This window comes from Leguminivora glycinivorella, chromosome 10 (assembly GCF_023078275.1).
Source record: "Leguminivora glycinivorella isolate SPB_JAAS2020 chromosome 10, LegGlyc_1.1, whole genome shotgun sequence".
Taxonomy (NCBI): Eukaryota; Metazoa; Arthropoda; class Insecta; order Lepidoptera; family Tortricidae; genus Leguminivora; species Leguminivora glycinivorella.
Window position 1 is genome coordinate 3,115,215 of NC_062980.1, and position 20,652 is coordinate 3,135,866.

The window sequence follows — 20,652 nt, forward strand, 5'->3', positions numbered from 1 at the left end:
CCCTTTTGTTAAAGCGTAGTCGAGCCTTGCGTGAAAGAGACAGGATTATGAATCTAAGCTAGTGTAAGAACAGGAAGGAAAATGCGCTGTTGCCACTCCGCACTATGCGCCCCATTTTTAATTTTGCAACGAAACATGTTTTCGTTGGATAGAAGTAGAACACAGCTAGAAATTATTTTTAATGAACTGGGAGACAAGGGACTGACGGATCGCCTGATGGTAAATGATCATCGTCGCCCGTAGACCAGTATGTATGTTCGTACGTATGAATGTATGTAGGTATGTATGAATGTATGTAGGTATGTATGTATGAATATAAATATGTATGTATGCATGTAAATATACAGTGTTGGCCGAAAATCAATACAATTAACCATTATCATTATTTATCATTACACATTGAAAACGTTAATTGCCAACATAAAAATAAGCCGTTTTCGTCATCCAACTCGCCTTGATGAGTTAATTGGGTGAGCAGTTTCTAAGATAGAGCTGATGCTGAACCCTGGCTTTTCCCAGGGGAACGCGGGTTTGGTTTAACATAGGAAAGCACTGTTTTCGTCATCGGACTTGTTTTGATGAGTACTTGAGTGAGCAGTAACCAAGGTAGAGCTGATGCTGAACCCTGGCTATTTCTAGGGGAACTCGGGTTTCGTGCAACATAGGCAAACGCTGTTTTCGTCATCGGACTTGTATTGATGAGTACTTGAGTGAGCAGTAACCAAGGTAGAGCTGATGCTGAACCCTGGCTTTTCCCAGGGGAACGCGGGTTTGGTTTAACATAGGCAAGCGCTGTTTTCGTCATCGGACTTGTTTTGATGAGTACTTGAGTGAGCAGTAACCAAGGTAGAGCTGATGCTGAACCCTGGCTATTTCTAGGGGAACTCGGGTTTCGTGCAACATAGGCAAACGCTGTTTTCGTCATCGGACTTGTATTGATGAGTACTTGAGTGAGCAGTAACCAAGGTAGAGCTGATGCTGAACCCTGGCTTTTCCCAGGGGAACGCGGGTTTGGAGTAACATAGGCAAGCGCTGTTTTCGTCATCGGACTTGTCTTGATGAGTACTTGTGTGAGCAGTAACCAAGGTAGAGCTGATCCTGAACCCTGGCTATTCCTAGGGGAACGCGGGTTTGGAGTAACATAGGCAAGCGCTGTTTTCGTCATCGGACTTGTCTTGATGAGTACTTGAGTAAGCAGTAACCAAGGTAGAGCTGATGCTGAACCCTGGCTATTCCTAAGGGAACTCGGGTTTCGTGCAACATAGGCAAACGTTGTTTTCGTCATCGGACTTGTCTTGATGAGTACTTGAGTGAGCAGTAACCAAGGTAGAGCTGATGCTGAACCCTGGCTTTTCCCAGGGGAACGCGGGTTTGGTGTAACATAGGCAAGCGCTGTTTTCGTCATCGGACTTGTCTTGATGAGTACTTGTGTGAGCAGTAACCAAGGTAGAGCTGATGCTGAACCCTGACTATTCCTAAGGGAACTCGGGTTTCGTGCAACATAGGCAAACGCTGTTTTCGTCATCGGACTTGTATTGATGAGTACTTGAGTGAGCAGTAACCAAGGTAGAGCTGATGCTGAACCCTGGCTTTTCCCAGGGGAACGCGGGTTTGGAGTAACATAGGCAAGCGCTGTTTTCGTCATCGGACTTGTCTTGATGAGTACTTGTGTGAGCAGTAAAGTAACCAAGGTAGAGCTGATCCTGAACCCTGGCTATTCCTAGGGGAACGCGGGTTTGGAGTAACATAGGCAAGCGCTGTTTTCGTCATCGGACTTGTCTTGATGAGTACTTGAGTAAGCAGTAACCAAGGTAGAGCTGATGCTGAACCCTGGCTATTCCTAAGGGAACTCGGGTTTCGTGCAACATAGGCAAACGCTGTTTTCGTCATCGGACTTGTCTTGATGAGTACTTGAGTGAGCAGTAACCAAGGTAGAGCTGATGCTGAACCCTGGCTTTTCCCAGGGGAACGCGGGTTTGGTGTAACATTTAGGCAAGCGCTGTTTTCGTCATCGGACTTGTTTTGATGAGTACTTGAGTGAGCAGTAACCAGAGCAGAGCTGATGCTGAACCCTGGCTATTCCTAGGGGAACTCGGGTTTCGTGCAACATAGGCAAACGCTGTTTTCGTCATCGGATTTGTCTTGATGAGTACTTGAGTGAGCAGTAACCAAGGTAGAGAGCTGATGCTGAACCCTGGCTATTCCTAAGGGAACTCGGGTTTCGTGCAACATATGCAAACGCTGTTTTGTCATCGGACTTGTATTGTTGAGTACTTGAGTGAGCAGTAACCAAGGTAGAGCTGATGCTGAACCCTGGCTTTTCCCAGGTTTGCCTGTGTTACACTAAACCCGAGTTCCCCTAGGTGCAAACAAAGTTCAGCATCAGCTGGACTTTGGGTACTGCTCACTCGAGTACTCAAGACAAGTCCGATGACGAAAACAGCGTTTGCCTGTGTTACACTAAACCCGAGTTCCCCTAGGTGCAAACAGAGTTCAGCATCAGCTGGACTTTGGGTACTGCTCACTCGAGTACTCAAGACAAGTCCGATGACGAAAACAGCGTTTGCCTGTGTTACACTAAACCCGAGTTCACAACTAGGTGCAGCCAGAGTTCAGCATCAGCTGGACTTTGGGTACTGCTCACTCGAGTACTCATCAAGACAAGTCCGATGACGAAAACAGCGTTTGCCTGTGTTACACTAAACCCGAGTTCCTCTAGATGCAGCCAGGGTTCAGCATCAGCTACTTCGGGTACTGCTCACTCGAGTACTCATCAAGACAAGTCCGATGACGAAAACAGCGTTTGCCTGTTTCACACTAAACCAGAGTTCCCCAAGGTGCAGCCAGAGTTCAGCATCAGCTGGACTTTGGGTACTGCTTGCTCGAGTACTCATCAAGACAAGTCCGATGACGAAAACAGCGTTTAACTGGGTTACACTAAACCCGAGTTCCCCTAGCTGCAGCCAGGGTTTAGCATCAGCTGGATTTCGGGTACTGCTCACTCGAGTACTCATCAAGACAAGCCCGATGACGAAAACAGCGTTTGCCTGTGTTGCACTAAACCCGAGTTCCCCTTGGTGCAGCCAGGGTTCAGCATCAGCTGGACTTTGGGTACTGCTCACTCGAGTACTCATCAAGACAAGTCCGATGACGAAAACAGCGTTTGCCTGTGTAACACTAAACCCGAGTTCCCCTAGGTGCAGCCAGGGTTCAGCATCAACTGCACTTCGGGTACTGCTCACTCGAGTACTCATCAAGACAAGTCCGATGACGCAAACAGCGTTTGCCTGTGTTACACTAAACCCGAGTTCCCAGAGGTGCAGCCAGGGTTCTGCATCAGCTGGACTTTGGGTACTGCTCACTCGAGTACTCATCAAGACAAGTCCGATGACGAAGACAGCGTTTGCCTGTGTTACACTAAACCCGAGTTCTCCTAGATGCAGCCAGGGTTCAGCATCAGCTGGACTTCGGGTACTGCTCACTCAAGTACTCATCAAGACAAGTCCGATGACGAAAACAGCGTTTGCCTGTGTTACACTAAACCCGAGTTCCCATAGGTGCAGCCAGAGTTCAGCATCAGCTGGACTTTGGGTACTGCTCGCTCGAGTACTCATCAAGACAAGTCCGATAACGAAAACAGCGTTTGCCTGGGTTACACTAAACCCGAGTTCCCCTAGGTACAGCCAGGGTTCAGCATCAGCTGGACTTCGGGTACTGCTCACTCGAGTACTCATCAAGACAAGTCCGATGACGAAAACAGCGTTTGCCTGTATTACACTAAACCCGAGTTCCCCTAGGTGCAGCCAGGGTTCAGTACCCTAATAAAACATTTTTGCCATCTTTTATTTTTGGACTTTGTTGGCGTGATTGATGTAAATATTGGGACCAAATTTCAGCTTTCTAGTGCTAACGGTTACTGAGATTATCCGCGGACGGACGGACGGACAGACAGACATGGCGAAACTATAAGGGTTCCTAGTTTACTACGGAACCCTAAAAAGCAGCGTTTGCCTGTGTTACACTCGAGCAAAGCAGGAGCCTATCATAACTATAAGTATTTGGTATTGAAAATTGAACCTTATTTTATCTACAGCCGTTTCCATTAAACAGAAACGCGCAAATATCACACACAGTGCTGCCATAGGTAACGATCTTATGTTATTTCGTTCGGAGTAATGTGTGCTTTATGAGTGAGGTACAGGATTTAAACTAGCACGATATGATCTATAAGGGAAAGCAAATAAAACCCAATATAAGGCTCACCCTTATGGCGTTAGGCTGAGCCGATGATAAGGGTATTGGGCTATTTTAGGTAAGCGCTTTCGTTAGGGCTTTAAAAGCAAAATGAAAGGGTATCGCGTCAAAAGGGTAGGGTAAGTTAAGCCTAACGAAATACCCATACAAAACCCCGTATAAGGGATAGCGGGCCGGTCCCTGGCTAAAATAAATGAAGTCGGTTAAAAAACACGTGCATTTTTGACCATTCTAGTTCATTTTTAAGGTTAGTTCAAAATTTACCAATTACCTCTATTGGGAAAGAGGTTACGCTACTGGACGCTAGATGGCGTAGTTTTCACAAATTATCGACTTAAAATTTCTAAACGAAGGCTAGTTGTCAAACTGACATTGACGTTAATAGGTTATGTTCCATCATTTTTGTTTTCATGACCAAGCGAAACATTCAAGTCGATAATAAAGACCAAAATATTCATAAAATACCTGAGAAATGGAGTTCCCCACATTAGGCGAACATTGCATGTACGAAAATTGCAATCAAATTGATTTTCTGCCATTACAATGTAAATGTGGGAAGGTTTTTTGTCGTGAACATTTTACTGAGCACAGTTTATCTGGAGAATGCGAGTTAGCGCCGGAACCGAAGGAGATCAAGCTGAAGAGCGATGATCAGATATTCCGTTGCTCATCCAAGGGCTGCCGGAAAGGCAGCTTGCACGAAATACTGTGTCCAAAATGCCAAAAACACTTCTGTATTGAACACCGATTTCACCCGTAAGTATTACTCAAGGTAACCTATTTCAAGAGTATCTCAATGTAGCACAGAGATCACTTATATATTATACTCATTGTGTCTATGAGTGTGTGTAAGTCAATTACCAAAACGATTTTTTTTACTTTTTTTTTACTTTTTATAACTCGCTGATAATTTCATTGTAGGTCATGCCCAGAGATTGATGACGAAACGATGGCAGCCAAAATAGAGCAGCTGGAAGCCCCAAGACGACAGTTCCAAGAGGCCAATAAGCATTTACAAGAGAAGGTATTTCTTTTTACTATTTATTTTTCAAACTATAATAAATGTAATATTGTCTTCGGTTACCTCAATAGTTACTCATGAAATAAAACTATGGAAACGGATTAAATCGCGTATAATGGATTTACAATTCATCCCGACGTTTCGAATACTTTACAGCGGGTTGACCATGAACGCTGTAAAGTGTTCGAAATGTCGGGATGAATTGTAAATTCATTATACGCGATTTAATCCGTTTCCATAGTTTTCTTTCATGTATAATAAATGTGTACTTAAAAATGGAATGTATTATAACCAGAGATTGGATAACAGGGCGTCATTCTAATAACATACATACATACATACATACAATCACGCCTGTATCCCATGAAGGGGTAGGCAGAGCACCTGAAACTGCTCGTTTCAGTGCCACTCTTGGCAAATAAGGGGTTGACAGAAGACGAAACTGTGACATTGAAGTGACAGGTTGCCAGCCTCTCGCCTACGCCACAATTTAACCCATATCCCACAGTCGACTTCTACGACACCCACGGGAAGAAAGGGGGTGGTGAAATTCTTAACCCGTCACCACACGGGAATAATAATAATCTAATAACATAAGGTTCATTATTCCGAAAACGTCATACGGCCCAACGGTCCGATCTCTATAACATTTGAAAATTATTACTAACAAGCTTTAGACACAGAAGGATTCATATGTTGAACATTGGACTTTGTCATGACATATTTTTTGTGCAGCGTTTAGCAATGACAAAGCTTTCATTCCTATCTCTACTCTTAAAGAATCTTTCTTGTTATAGATAACAGAAAACATAAGAAAAGCACTTCAATCTACAGCAAAAGTTAAAACAGCCTCAAAAATCCATCTCATGAGAATAAAACAAAAAGCAAAAGGTCCTAAATCCATCCCTGCTTCTGACCGAGTCTACTTTGCTATCGGAAAACCAAAAAACATGGAAGCCAAGTCTATCAAAGTTATTGAAGATGTAGATAAATTAGTGGTCTTAGAGTCTGTGACCTTAGATCCTGATTTAAAGGATTCTGTACCAGTGTTTATAAGTTCAAAATGGAGTTTAGGCAGAGCAATAGACAGTATTTGTGACACTTGTGATATTAAGAATGAAAACAATAAGATGAGTGAAGTGAAACTCAGGGTATTCCGACAGTTGGATGGGTACTGCATCAGTCCGCAGAAGATGGATGTGGAGATCGGGGAGCTGATGAACCAGGAGGTGCTGCTAGAAGGTGACAAGTTAGTCGTAGAGTACATTGATAGTAAAGTGTTGAGTGGTATTTCGGAAAATGCTCAGATTTTCTTAAGTTGACATATGTATCCGGAGATGTAGTAAAGACATTGAAAACACTTGTAGCTTCATTATTATTGTATCTAATCATTGCCTCATTTTCATAGTACCTACACTTAACAACATATAGTCTGATTGAGTTAATTGAATACCAAATTCATTACTTACCATCAAAGACATATATAACTCCGTATAGACAGATAAAGTTTAAGAAAAAAACATACCTCAGTACCATACAGAAAAAGGTATGGTGGCCTAGATGGCATTACACCTTTGGGGTACGCTCTGCTAGATGGCGCTAATATTAATATTTGACATTTTAAAACATATCAAGCTAAGAATATGGGCCAGATTGTCAAAACTGAGGTTCAAAAGTGTTAAGCCTGTGTCAAGAGATGGCAGTCTATGCGCTGTGATTACACATTTTACTTCGACAGTAACTCTCTCCTACTCGATCCTGTTTGCTTACCATCCTAGCAACAAGACCAACACAAAGTATTTTTCAATTTGATTATTCAGGTCAATAAAACACAACATAATAAATAAATTATCTAATAAGCATAAAATTACAAATATCATTAACAAACGTAATTTAAAGCAATTCCCCATTTTCTTTACTGATTTGCGACGTGCTCCTCTCGTACTGCACTAGCGGGATGAGCGGCGCCGGCGCCGACGGCTGCGTGTGCGCGGTGGCGGGGGGCGTGGCCGCCAGCTTGTACCGCTCCACCAGCCAATTACAGCGCCCGCTGCGCGCGATCAGATTTATCAAGTCCCTACGGTACTGCTTTGTGAGTATTGCGTACAGGAACGGGTTAGCGCACGCGTTTAGAGGATAAAAAAATACTAGCAGCACTTTCCCGTGGCTCACGTCGACTAGAGGAGCCCCCGCGAGCGCTGTCACTCCGAAAAACGCGACCGGCGCCCAGCAGAGCAAATCCGTACCGACTAGTAATGCCATCTTATTAGCTATTCTTCGTTCAGCAGCCGCTGCTGCCCCTCTACCTCCATACTTCTCTCCACCGCCTCCGAGCGATCTGTATATCCCCACGTAGCACACCACTATTATCACCCACGCTACGGCATTGAAAAGGAACAACGATCCTTGATACACCGCGTCTGTGGTCGATGAACTTTTCACCGGCAAGCAAATAGAAGTTGAAGAGTAATCTGACACACCAGCCAAAGGCAAACCGGCCATGTGAAAAGAAAACAGCCAGCCACCGATCATGATTTTAGCTGCCGTTCGTAAAGAGATTCTCCTCTCCAGATATATCGCAAAGGTGATCGCGAACCAGCGTTCCAAAGTCACTATAGTAAGAGTAAAAACAGATAGTTGTCCAGAGAATACGGATAGGAATCCAGCGATTTTGCATCCGACGCCATACTGCCAGTCGTAAGCGTAGTTGAAGAATTCTCCGTAAGACTGCAGGTCGACTACGGCTAGCATGAAGAGATAGATGCCAGTGCAGAGGTCGGAGAAGGCGAGATGGCACATGAGGAAGCGCGGCACGGTGAGCTCGGAGCGGTTGGCGAGGAGCACGACGAGCACGGCGAGGTTGCCGACGACGGCGGCGGCCACCACGAACCAGACGCTGGCGCGCAGCCACGTCCAGCCCATCACGTCCTCGCACGGGTTGAGCGCGTCGGGGAGCGGCGTGCAGTTCACGACGCGCAACCTGTTGACAAAGTTTGGTGTTAGTTTCATCACATTACTATAACTAAGGAACTCTAGGAAGTTAAAATGGTTTTGAAAGCAGATGTTTCATGGCTAACAACAGGCCTTGTCCATCGTATACGATATTTTATTGTAAAGGTACCTCTTGTTCTCAACACTTGCACGGTGTCAAAAAGTTCCTTTCCTTGTCCGAGTTGGAGTTTAGCTACCGCATGTGATCAAAGACAGCTTTGATCACATGCGGTAGCTAAACTCCAACTCGGCTAGGAAAAAAAACGTACTTAGCGCTAAAGTTGCCGCACTCCAGCATCTCAGCGCCGGTAGTGTTGACGGCCTCGTGAAACATCTCATCCCCGTATTCGGCGCACGTCTGCACTGTAGTCGAAGATGTTCCCCATGCCATAGACCAAGAGACACGTACTTAGCGCTAAAGTTGCCGCACTCCAGCATCTCAGCGCCGGTAGTGTTGACGGCCTCGTGAAACATCTCATCTCCGTACTCGGCGCTCACGTCCCCACTGTAGTCGAAGTCGAAGGTGTTTGGCGAGTAGTCTTCACTTGTGGTCGCTGTTGACTCGTCTTCTTCTGAACTCCTGGGGAAAATGTTACAATGTTATTAGGATCAATTAAATTAATCTTTCATTCACTGACGGATAACATTGCAAGGTTTTTTAAAAGAGAAATTGAAAGCAAAACTTTTTTTAAAGGTCAACAATTCGCATAATTCGAATTTGCAAGCGTGCATTAAGACTGACGAAAGAGAATACGGTATTCAGTAATAAGTATATAATATTACGCAATTTCTAAATCATTTATTAAACGAGCCTTGCCCAGGCGATAGGCTTTATGGACACGGAACTTTATCTAGATATATGTCTGTGGATATGAACGAAGTAGGATCTCTCAAGGGTTGTATTTTCTTAACAATTTCATTCATCTCGTCGCCAATATGTACTACTATCAATTTATAAAAAAGAGCTAAACGCTTACCCTTGAATTTTCGCTACTAATCGTTGAGTGTCGACTTTTCTGATAGGCTCCAGGGATCTTTGTCTTCTCTCTGCAGATGCAGTCTTCGCGTTTTGAGCACATTTCTGTAAGATAAAAGTTACAGTTGTTATGAAAAATCTGTAGGTTACTAATACATTTTATTTGATGCGTACGACTCTGCCTCTGCTAGCATAGAAAACTAATTATCCTTCTGTTCTTCAAATAGCTTCCAATTTTCACCCCATTAAGGAATAACTTTAGGGATAAAAAGCATACATACTAAAATCCCTATTTGGTTAGTCCTTCAGACTCCTGCTCGCGACAAAAAAACATGTCCTTTTTATGTCCGTGAGAATTTTGGAACCCGGACGTCTGTTTGGCTATTGTCTTATCTGAAAATTAAGTACGCTATGTCTCTAAACTGTTTGTTTCATATCAACTATTGTATAGTCGTATACAGGGCTCGAAGGCCTTCCAGGCCAACGAACGGGATATCAGTGGAATTGTGTAGTTATCAGTACTCTACCTCTTTCAGTTGTTTCATGTAGTTCGTAGAGTGAATGTTGTTACGAGCAGACCAAGGAAAAGCCAAGTGTTTAGTATAATGGCTGTACCTCTTTCAATTCTGTCGCTCCTAGAGTTACGTCAATTGGGGCAGATGAGGGGTAGAATAGAATAGAATAATTTATTGCATATCACATTACAAGCATGGATAGAGCGGAACATAGAGGTATACATGTGACACCCTGTAAGGGCACAACAATATAGAGGTAGAGGGCTAATTTAAGTGTTCAGTCTAATGAGTTGATGACTCTACCTCTTTCAGTTGTTTCATGTAGAGCTCGTAGAGTGCATGTCGTGCTGGGTCATGACGCTCCGGGAAGGCGAAGGCGCAGCAATGGAAGTGATGGGTCAGATGCGCCTGCTTCAGGCTCTGTAACATTTAGAAGGCACAATTACTTTCAGCAACTACTTCTAACTGATAAGATAACAGTCAGTGGTCAGGCAGCGATCAAAACCGTACGTGATCGTTTCAACGCGATATTGGTACAGTCAACGACTTTGAATCCTACGACACTATAGAACCTTTTCACAGTAAACGTCAAATCTGACTTTTATGGCAAGTAAAGGCTGGTTTTATTTTATGGGATAGGAGGCAAACGAGCAGACAGGTCGCCTGATGGTAAGCGATCACCGCCGCCCATGGTTTCAATGAGCCAGGGTTCTATAGTGGACTTAGACTGAAATTGATTAACCGTACAGTAGTAAATTTACAATCATTAGGCACTGGTCCCACTGCGAGCTACTAAGCCATGAGCTATCGGCTATAAAAATGAACAAAAGATAAGCACTCCCGTGCAAATAAAAGAGACACGGCGATATTGATAGCTCACCGCTGGGCGAGTAAATATAAACATCGCACTGTCTCTGAGGGATTATCTTTTGTTCGTTTTTATAGCCGATAGCTCATACTCGCTTTTGATGGGACCAGTGCCTAATGCCTATCTATTATAGTTTACCTGTAAGTCGTATATCGATGGGATGTACTTGAGCGCGGGGGTGCGCTCTATCTTAAGTATTTCTAGCTTCTCTAATCCTTTTATAGGTAACGAGGTAATTGCGGTGTTGCTTAAATCTCTGTAACAAATCAAACATAAAACATAGGCTATCTCTTATATTTTAGCGCATAAAAAATGGAAATTATGATGGGAGCATGCTGCCAGTCAGGTCGAGAATAAGATACCTAATGTTTCCTGTTACATATATGTACTTGGACGTATCTCATTTTGGGTAAATCTCTAAAATTATAAGAAATAACTTAACTAACGTAATTTGAAATATAAAAATAATTATCGTTTAATCGTAGTATGTAAATACTAAATGCCTATTTTCGTACCTGTTTGAGTAACGCATTATCTTAATTATATGTCTTTTCTTTTTAAAACTCTTCAAGATGTTTTCTTGACTTTCGTGCAATTCACATGTGTAATATTTACATAACTAACATGTGTTTTTTTAAACACAAGTAAAGATTTTAGTCTATAGATTTTTTATGCGAATTCGTGCAGTTAAATATTATTTGAAAGTGTTGAATATTCTTGTATAGGTATCAAATATGAACCATAATTATGTTTATTCTGCCAGAATCCGTTTTCAGGAGGGGGTACTACCTGGATACCTACAACTTATACACTTTTGATCTTGACTAATATACTAAAGACTGCATTTTCCAATGTCTTATAAATGGCATAGTTTTTACTTCAAATAAATAAGTAAATATACACATTCTTACACAAGAACTTATAAATAAATGTCCTTACCGGGATTTGAACCCAGGACCACGGCATAGCAGGCAGAGACACTACCGCAATAATTCAAACACTTACAACTGTCGGAGCACTAAGTTGCCGGCAAAGGCGTTTTCATCCAAACGTTTCAGATTCATGTTGCCCCTGAAACTCCTGAAAATAGAACACAATGCGTCATTAATGTAATGTAATGACTAATACGGTATTTACCTACTACTAGACTTTAGAAGTGAAATAAGTACCTACCTAATACAAATATTTTACGCTGTACCTATACCTACTAAGTAGGTAGGCAGTAAGTGCGTAATATATAAGTAGGTACAGGCGACTACAAAGACCTTTTTCACCTTATTACAATGCAATAAGGCGAAAAAGTGGAGACATCTCTTTGTAGTCAATTGTACTACATAGTTGTCTATATTAGGTACGGTCAGTTGATCGTTGGTCATCAAGTGTAAAAATGGGTATTAAGCGGCATCGCATAGAAAAGTAATACTTAGGGCCGGTTGCATCAAACCGTCTGCGTCTGTCACCGTATTGTATGGGAAGTTTCATAGACGTCTGCTGCATGGCGACGATGTGTCTGTCAAATGTGGTTGATGCAACTGGCCCTTATACTGTTAACTAGTACATACATTTGTAGATCGCTAATTGATTATAATAAAAGGCTATATAGGTCGTTACTGTCATGCCTTCTGGAGGCCTTGTATGCAAGTAGGTACTTACTTCATTAAAATATTACTTTCGCTTGCGTTCCTAGCAAGCTGTAAACGGTTACGCCGTGCCGTGGTTTGCGTGCACCCGCCTTCGCTTCGTATCGCATCGCATATCATTCATATATATTTCGTCACGTCGCCCACCTAAGAGACACTTCCATAGAGATCGAAGGTTTCATCGCATCGCGTCGCGTCGCATCGCCGTCGCGTGCCCGTCGTCCACGCAAGTCACGATTGGCGTTAGTGCTTTTTCGCATTATGAGATCCGATATTTGATGTAAATTTACCCCGCCATCTTTGATTTTTGCCTTTGAAATCCTTCCGACATCCGATATCGGATCGGATACTGTGAAAACGCACTTACATTTTCTGGAAAACTCAACAAAGAACTTACAGCTTGGAAATCTCCGCGAACTTGAAGGCGTGCGCCGGCACCTCCTCAATCAGGTTGTAGTTCAGTGACCTGCAACAAACAGGCGTGCTGGCGATAAACGATATCTTATTATGAACTCCTTATCCTTATCGAGCTAAGGACGAATGGATATCTGGTAACTACTGGATTAAATTATTTGTCAGTATTTTGTAGGTGAGAATAACATACGGCACTGGTCCCACCAAAAGCGACGCTATGAACTATCGGCGATAGAAAATGAACAATAGTTATATATTATACAAGGGGGCAAAGTTGTATTTTAACGCCGAGTGTGGAATTGCGAGTTTTTTAACACACGAGAAGTAAAATACATTTGCACCCGAGTGTACCTAACACAAAACTTTTCCCCTCACTATAGCGAGGAAACTACAATGCAGAAAATGCGTTTATCACTGTTTCCAGTAGTTCCACAGGTGGTAAATCATCTTTATTACTAGATTCACCTACTTTTATCAATTTTAAAGCAGTTAATTTGACTTTATTCAAGGTCAAATTACTTTACCCACTAGTGGATAAAATGCGTTTTTACCCGCTGGTATTAAAGGACAAAACACGTGTTTCCGAGCCAGTGAGGGGAAAAAGATATTAGTTGCTTCCGTGTAAATAAAAGAGACGCGATGATAGCACGAGCGAGTTTAGTTCGTCGCCGAGCGAGTTATAATTCGTCGCCGAGCGATGAACTATAAATCGCTCGCTCTCTTTTTAGTTACACGGGAGCGGCTATCTTTTGTTCGCTTCTGTCACCGATAGCTCAACGCTTACTCGGTTTTGGTGGGATCAGTGCCTAATGAGTAATGAACGAAGTCCATTAGTACAAGAATGAGTGTGCTTTTGTAGTCTATCATGCGTTAATCATGCAGTTTTTTATTTGCTAGAATTAAAAGGTCACGATGACAGACTATAATTATAAACGCGATTGTCAACATGCATTGCCAATTTGCAAGTATGGTAGGAATGTAGAATTTGTAGATGAAAAGGATTTGCTAAGTAATTTGAATTTAAACACTCGTAGATAGGCTCTACGAATACCGGGAATAATAGGTACCTTAATGTTATAGCAGGCTACGACGTAGCACTAAAAGCGTAGCTCAGCAGTAAACAGCGTAGCATACATATTTTTGATCATACATTAAGCAAAAGATTAGAAGAATAAAAAAAATCACACGGATATTTTGTAATTTATAAATAACTAGTTTTTACCCGCGGTTTCGCTCGTTAAATTCCAAAATTGAATGAATTATGATGTAAATGCGATGGTAGTTGATTCAGAGTTAAAAAGAGGAGGATGGGTAGATAAGATAACAGTTTAACGACTACAGTTTCATCTCCAGCCCCTTCAGCACAACTTGCCTTGTTGCGCGTGAGTACATACAGTCAACCAATTGGAACCCTAGGCCACTCTACAACCATGTCAAAATGACAAGCAGTAAGAGATTTCTTACAATCTGATTTATAACGTTACTGTGACATAGTTCTAGAGTGGCCTAGGGTTCCAATTGGTTGACTATACATCAAGTGCGACTTCAAGTATGGACTCGCGCGCGACAAGGCAAGTTGTGCAGTAGGCCTAGCACATGATGGCCGCGGGAGTATGTCGCCGCGAGATAGATGACACGTCTTTGTCTAATTGTATTAATGACATAAGGACAGGTAGTCTATCTCGCGGCGACATACTCCCGCGGCCATCATGTGCTAGGCCTGCGGATAAAAGTAGTCAGGTTAGGAAGGTGCAACTAAAAATAACAGAAAAGAAAAGTGTTGGCGGGTATGTACCTAGTGACTTACACTTGAGCCGCGCGCACGCGCAGCGCATGCGCCGGGATCCGCTTTATGTGGTTGCCTTCTAGGTCTCTGTGAACAATTAAGCTGTTTTAATACTGCCTAGAGCATACTTAACTAGGCAAGAAGTAGCAAATAATTTAAAGGTATGAAACTCATATTTAAAAATATTTTGAGCGGGTTACTCATGTATAGTCGATATAGCGTTCGACATGTTTCGGTTCAATTTCGAGAACCTTTCTCAAGAGTAGCGACCCCGCCTTTAGATGTCGAGAGCGCGACGCATACTGCTGGTTCTCGAAATTGAACCGAAACATGTCGAACGCTATATCGACTTAATACGTGAGTAACCCGCTTAAAATATTTTTAAATATGTATGAGTCTCACGGGAGTTTTATGGTATGAAACTCGTTCGATGCGCTTTTGAGGAACGCTTAGGCCTTGGTCGTTCCAACCTGCCGCGGACGACGTCCAGCCAATGGCTCGTTATTCGCGGCGTCTGTATGTATGCTATGTACGCTATGTTTGACCTTTGCCAAACATAGCATACAAACGCTTAATACAATGCGATTGGTTGATGAGTTGACGCGGTCGGCCATGTAGAATGTTTTGGGCACACAAACTCGTGTTACTTTCCTAGAGATCCTATTAATATTCTCAACAGTATTTTTTATACCACGTCGGTGGAAAACAGGGATACGGTCCGCCTGATGGAAAGCAGTCACCGTAAGCGGCAACTCACGGGGTGTCACATGCGCGTTGCCGACGTGACACTTGTACACTCTTTTTTTGAAGAACCTCATACTGCTCATCGGGAATACCTCGGCAGTAGAGCTCATTCCACAGCCGGAGCGTCAGCGGGATGAAATTCCTCTGAAACCGCACGGTGCGCGACCATTTAGGTTGCAAGGTGTGTGGATGAGCGCCCTGTCGATGACGAGCGGTGCGATGAAGAAAAGTGGATGTCGGCATCATATCAAACATGTCTCGGTGATATATGATGGCCTTAAGAATCATGTACTTACATGGTTTGAAGATACGCCGCGGAGGTGTTCACTCTGTTCTCGTGTACGTGACTCAGGTTTGGCACCTCCACCAGCCCCGACGTTGTGATCATGCTGCGAAATGCATAACTTGATTATTCTTCTTTTTATAAAATGGCTAAGTAATGAAGATGTCTCTAGAATGCCTATGCAACTTATTGCAACCTGTCAGGCATTACGGCCTACGTATAGTCGATCACTCATCATTAATCACATAATCTTGCCATCCGTGACATTTAAACAAAATTCCACGTGTGGGGGGTTACTTTGGCACTCTTAAAAATTGTTGATTAGGTAATGCTCTAGAACATTATTTAGATTAGCTTTTGATTAGCGAATACCTACAAGTTTCGAACGAGTTTTTTTTGCTTGTTATGGCTAAAGAAAAATTCGTACAAAATGGAGGGGAGAAGTAAACCTTATTCTAAACTTAGACTGCCTTTCCTACGTGGATGTGTTTGATATCCACCAATCATGGTCAATGTTCCACAAAGCATAGCGCTAGTGAGAGCGGATTCGACAAAGCTAATTGGTGCATATCAGACGCATCCATAGCACGTAACGTAGCACACCTCTGGTGGAAAGGTACCCTTAGGATGTGTCCAGACAGGGAAACTGAAGCCTGACCCTGATCAAGAAGTATGAGCAACAGTGTTATGGTGTATAATGTTAGTGAATAATAATATAGAGAGACATACATACGTACAATGTGAGTAGTTCCGGCAAGGCAGGTAGAGGAGCCACTCGCTGCAATTTCGGCGCTTGCGTTATGTACCTGCGCAAACGCATATATATAATCTTTTTACTGTACTTACAAGTCATGACTTGTATGAACAAGTCCTGCTACACTCGTGGTATCTCAAACGAAGCGATAATAAATGACTTTATGAAATCCAATGGGCTCAATTGACATTGTTAATGAATCTGAGTCATGAAGATAATGATCCAGACAAATGCTCAATGCATGTAGGTAACTGTCGGAAAAAATTCGAGTTGTATTTATTGTTGTTATTGTGTGACGGGTTATTAATTTCACTACTAACCCCTTTCCTCTCGTGAGTGTCGTAGATAGATAGATAGATATTTATTCATAAAACAATGTCAATTGTGTTTGAATACATTGGTACATTTACATATTTAATTGAAAATACAAGTAGGATTATAGTGAGGTGTGTAAGTAGTTTATGTTATAGTATAGTATAGACATAGAGTTAAGTTTGCATGCCACATTGTATAGACAGTCTTAATACAGTCGTCTACGGAATCGTACATGTGTTTCATTTAATCGGCTCCACACCACATGGCGACCGTGACATCGTTTTACGCGAGCCCCGCTGCGACGAGGGCGCCTGACATCAGCATTTTTAGTCGTGTGAATATATAATTAACAGTGAGACGCGAGCAAATGCACAAGTGATTGCACGAGGGACATAATTAAATTACCAAGTGAAATACACTAAATAAAAATTTAATAAATAACATGGGTAACAGCTACAGCAAACAGGAGGAGAAAGAGGTCGTTATAACCCAAAATGCGGTTGGATCAAACGACGCAACAGGCACAAACGAGCATACTAGAATAAATAACGTTCTTATAACCGTGTTGTTCGTGGTTTTGGCTCTCATCGTTTGCTGCGGACTGTAACAAGTTCTTAAGGAAAGTACATGAAAAATATGTGCAGAAAGCAGTGAGGCGAGAAGTATGGACACGTCTGCAGACCAGGCTGTGAATGAAGAGGGGGACGCCAACCACAGACGAGGCGGAGGAAGGTGTTTAAGCAGAGCACGGGAGACTGAAGGACAGAGGATGAACTTTAACGTGATTACGCGCGTGTGAAGTGGAAAGTGTGAAAGTTTCTGTACGTCAAAGTGATGTCAAGGGTATGGATTTAGATTTAAAAAATATATACGATAAGTTAGAAAAAATAAGAGTTGATCTACGAAAATTAGGTGAGGTTAAACGGCAACAAAAGCTAGGTTTAGAAAAAATCAATGATGCGCAATTAATATATGAGGACTATAAACAGATAATTGCATCTCTTCATGTCGATGACCTGTCAAAAGAATGTGTAAGTTCGGAATTATTGTGCGAGAAAATAGACGAAGTTTATAATAAAATTTTACAGTATAAAACTATAGAAAGTGTATCCGTAAAACCAACTACAATGGCGAAACAATTTGAAATACGAGAAGCTAATAGCATAATCCCAATTTTAGATGATAAAGAGGAAACTGTCGAAAGAATGATAGCAGGAATAGAAATGTTAGATGACATGTTAACAGATAGTAGCGAAAAGAAATTGCTGATTTCTTTTGTTCTAAAAACACGACTCAACAAAATTGCACAGTTAAAACTTAAGTCTAAATATGACACCGCTACCCAACTAGTAGCCGATATAAAAAAAATATTTGCTACCCAAGAAATCCGCAAACTCTCTTTTGCTACAGTTAAATATAATATATTTATTTATTTATTTAATATCCAAAAATTACACAGCATAACAGGTAAACTAAAGCATTGTGGAATTCATTACAACTATACACTTATAGTACACTTATATAATAGTAACAGAGTACAAAATGTACAATATATAAACATTACAAACTTAATATACAACAGTGGACTTCCTTTTATCCATCGCCTCACAGAACCTCATACACACTTCACACAATTCCGCCCATCTGCTAGCAAACACATCGCATTCCGGTACTGATACGTAAAGTGCGTTAAGGTATAGGAGAGCGCGTACCAGCGGTGATTGCCTATAGGACACAGTGCGAGTTTCAGGAACCGCGACAAGCTGACGGCTTCTAGGTCGGAGATTAAATCTAGCCTTAGCTATTGATGGGACGAATAGACGAACAAGTTGTGTGACTAGTTCGGGACAATCCGAGTTCCCTCGCAAAATAGAACAGGCAGCAGTCAACAGCCCAAAGTTACGCCTCACTTCCAAGGAGTTAAACCCTAGTACACCAAGCAAATATTTTGATGGGTACAAAAATGGGTAATAACCATATACCTTCTTAAATAAAAATCGCAAAAAGGCTTTCTGGATTTTCTCTAAAAGTAAGGCGTAAGTAACTTCATGCGGATTCCATACGACAGATGCAGTCTCCAGTTTGCTCCGAACTAGCGCGGTGTAAACTAATTTAACAACCATGGGATCGTCAAGGTCTCGAGCATTCCGTACGACGAATCCCAGTCTTCGATAGCAATTAACCGCTAACGCTTTTATGTGCTCATGAAAGTTAAGCTGCGTATCAAAGATAACTCCTAAGTCGCGAATGGACTGGACTCGAGTTATATGCTCAGACCCAAGCATATAATCAGCTAAAAAGGGACTGTTGGCACGGCAAAAAGTCATGATGGAACACTTATCATGATTAAACAGGAGCTTGTTGCTAGTGCTCCATCGATGGACCCGGTTAATGTCATCCTGTAGAGATACACAGTCGGACGATTGCTCCACTCCATAAACAAGCTTCAAGTCGTCAACATATAAAAGACACCTAGCATACATTGGAACTGAAGCCAAGTCGTTTATCATTATCCCAAAGAGAAACGGACCTAGAATCGAACCCTGGCTGACTCCGGAACGTGTGTGATAGGGTTGGGAAACAAAGCATCCGTGCTGCACGTACTGTTGCCTGTCGCGCAGATAACTAGCAAACAACCGGAGAAGTCTAGGCGAAAAACCAATGCTACATAGTTTACTCAACAGTATGTCGTTATCCACGCGATCAAAAGCTTTTTTAAAATCAAAATACAGCACGTCTACCTGTATTCCCTTATCTAAATGCTCCGAAATGGAGTCAACACAAAAGGATATGTCTATTGTCCAATACGGTGATTGAGGTGTGTACGTAGTTTATGTTATAGTATAGTATAGACATAGAGTTAAGTTTGCATGCCACATTGTATAGACAGGCTTAATACAGTCGTCTACGGAATCGTACATGTGTTTCATTTAATCGGCTCCACACCACAATAGCACTAAATAAGGTCAAAAGATATTTACACCGATATTTACAATAAAAACATCACAAAATAAAAATCAAAAGTCGTCAATATCATACAAACATTTATCAATTAAGTATTTTTTTAACCTACAGCTAAAAATCTTATGGTTAATAATTCCCTTTAGCTCAATTGGCATTCTATTGAAGAGTCGCACGGCTTGCACTACATATACACTCTAGAAGTCGACTGTGGGATAGTTACGGGTTTAATTGTGGTGTAGGTGATAGGCTGACGACCCTGTCACTTTTATTCGAGGCGTCAACAGTATTATGATATATGTACAATCCGCTTCGCAATCATAGGGATATGTACTCGATGGAAGGACCTTCCAACACAGATAAAGAGGCGGTAAACTTAAACTCACAAGAAACTCATAATAAGTCAAACAGCTGACTAAAAAACAATTGAATTCGGTAGCAGGGTAGATTAGAGCCGACTCACCGTTACATGTCTATGAATGGCTTGAAGATAGCATCTTATCAGTTACCAGTACTAATAGATACTTGAGCCCGTACTATTACTTTTTGACGTTTTATAATAAGCTATTCAGTGTCGTAACAAAATCCCACAGACTTTGCTGGTTCGGCCACCTAGCGGCACCTACTAAGAATTAAGAATGGGAGAGGATCGGGCTGCTAAGAGAACGTATCTTGGAAGACCAACTGGTGGCCGCCCGGTGGGTCGGCAAAGATACCCCTGGAAAGACTGTGTGATGGCGGATCTGTGTCAGCTACAAACCGATGATTGGCAGGAAGCTGCGCAGAATCGGGATAGGCGTCGTGCTCTCGTTTTGGAGGCCAAGATTCTCTTTGGATCGCAGTGCCATATTAGTTATTCAATGGCATAAACGTCACGGAAAATGACATTGTGTGGAGAAGGTGAAAAACGCCCCCAAAACTTTTACTAGGACCAAAAATCACCTACATACCTATACTTCCCTTGACGATCTCACTCGAAAGCTTGGGGTCGATTGGGGTGAAACCAATTTGGTTACCTCTCTACCAAGCACAAGTCTGGTCGTGTGTAGAATATTGTTCTCACCTGTGGGATGGTTCAGTGAAATACAAGCTTGCGGCGCTCGAGTCAGTCGAGAGGAGGGCCAAGAGAA

The 20,652-nt window shown here is 42.3% G+C and overlaps 2 protein-coding genes across 4 annotated transcripts in view; one reads left to right on the plus strand and one right to left on the minus strand.

Moving 5' to 3' along the window:
* Positions 1-4,646: 4,646 nt before the first annotated feature.
* On the plus strand, positions 4,647-6,635 carry LOC125230504 (AN1-type zinc finger protein 1-like). Its single transcript, XM_048135678.1, has 3 exons — positions 4,647-5,010; positions 5,176-5,278; positions 6,073-6,635. The coding sequence occupies exons 1-3, from the start codon at positions 4,727-4,729 to the stop codon at positions 6,595-6,597; spliced, it is 912 nt and encodes a 303-aa protein (XP_047991635.1). The 5' UTR covers positions 4,647-4,726; the 3' UTR covers positions 6,598-6,635.
* Positions 6,636-7,097: 462 nt separating this feature from the next.
* The window catches only part of LOC125230347 (lutropin-choriogonadotropic hormone receptor), a 48,169-nt gene continuing 34,614 nt past the window's right edge, over positions 7,098-20,652 (minus strand). Inside the window, exons 4-13 of one of the 3 annotated variants that reach the window (XM_048135481.1) lie at positions 16,230-16,298; positions 15,506-15,598; positions 14,487-14,552; positions 12,663-12,731; positions 11,631-11,705; positions 10,764-10,881; positions 10,061-10,177; positions 9,244-9,347; positions 8,676-8,846; positions 7,098-8,255 (exon numbers count right to left, since the gene is read on the minus strand). In XM_048135481.1, coding sequence (XP_047991438.1) covers positions 7,169-8,255; positions 8,676-8,846; positions 9,244-9,347; positions 10,061-10,177; positions 10,764-10,881; positions 11,631-11,705; positions 12,663-12,731; positions 14,487-14,552; positions 15,506-15,598; positions 16,230-16,298 — 1,969 coding nt within the window. In that variant the 3' untranslated portion in view covers positions 7,098-7,168. Of the gene's footprint in view, positions 8,256-8,675; positions 8,847-9,243; positions 9,348-10,060; positions 10,178-10,763; positions 10,882-11,630; positions 11,706-12,662; positions 12,732-14,486; positions 14,553-15,505; positions 15,599-16,221; positions 16,299-20,652 lie in introns of all 3 variants that reach the window. The other 2 variants (XM_048135482.1, XM_048135483.1) reach the window with 2 other exon arrangements.

What these genes read in the sequence shown, in the direction of transcription:
- LOC125230504 (XM_048135678.1), top strand. Translation starts at nt 4,727, where the DNA reads ATGGAGTTCCCCACATTAGGCGAACATTGCATGTACGAAAATTGCAAT. An exon ending in ATTGAACACCGATTTCACCC is followed by an intron (nt 5,011 to 5,175) that starts GTAAGTATTACT and finishes ATTTCATTGTAG; the next exon opens with GTCATGCCCAGAGATTGATG. An exon ending in ATAAGCATTTACAAGAGAAG is followed by an intron (nt 5,279 to 6,072) that starts GTATTTCTTTTT and finishes TTCTTGTTATAG; the next exon opens with ATAACAGAAAACATAAGAAA.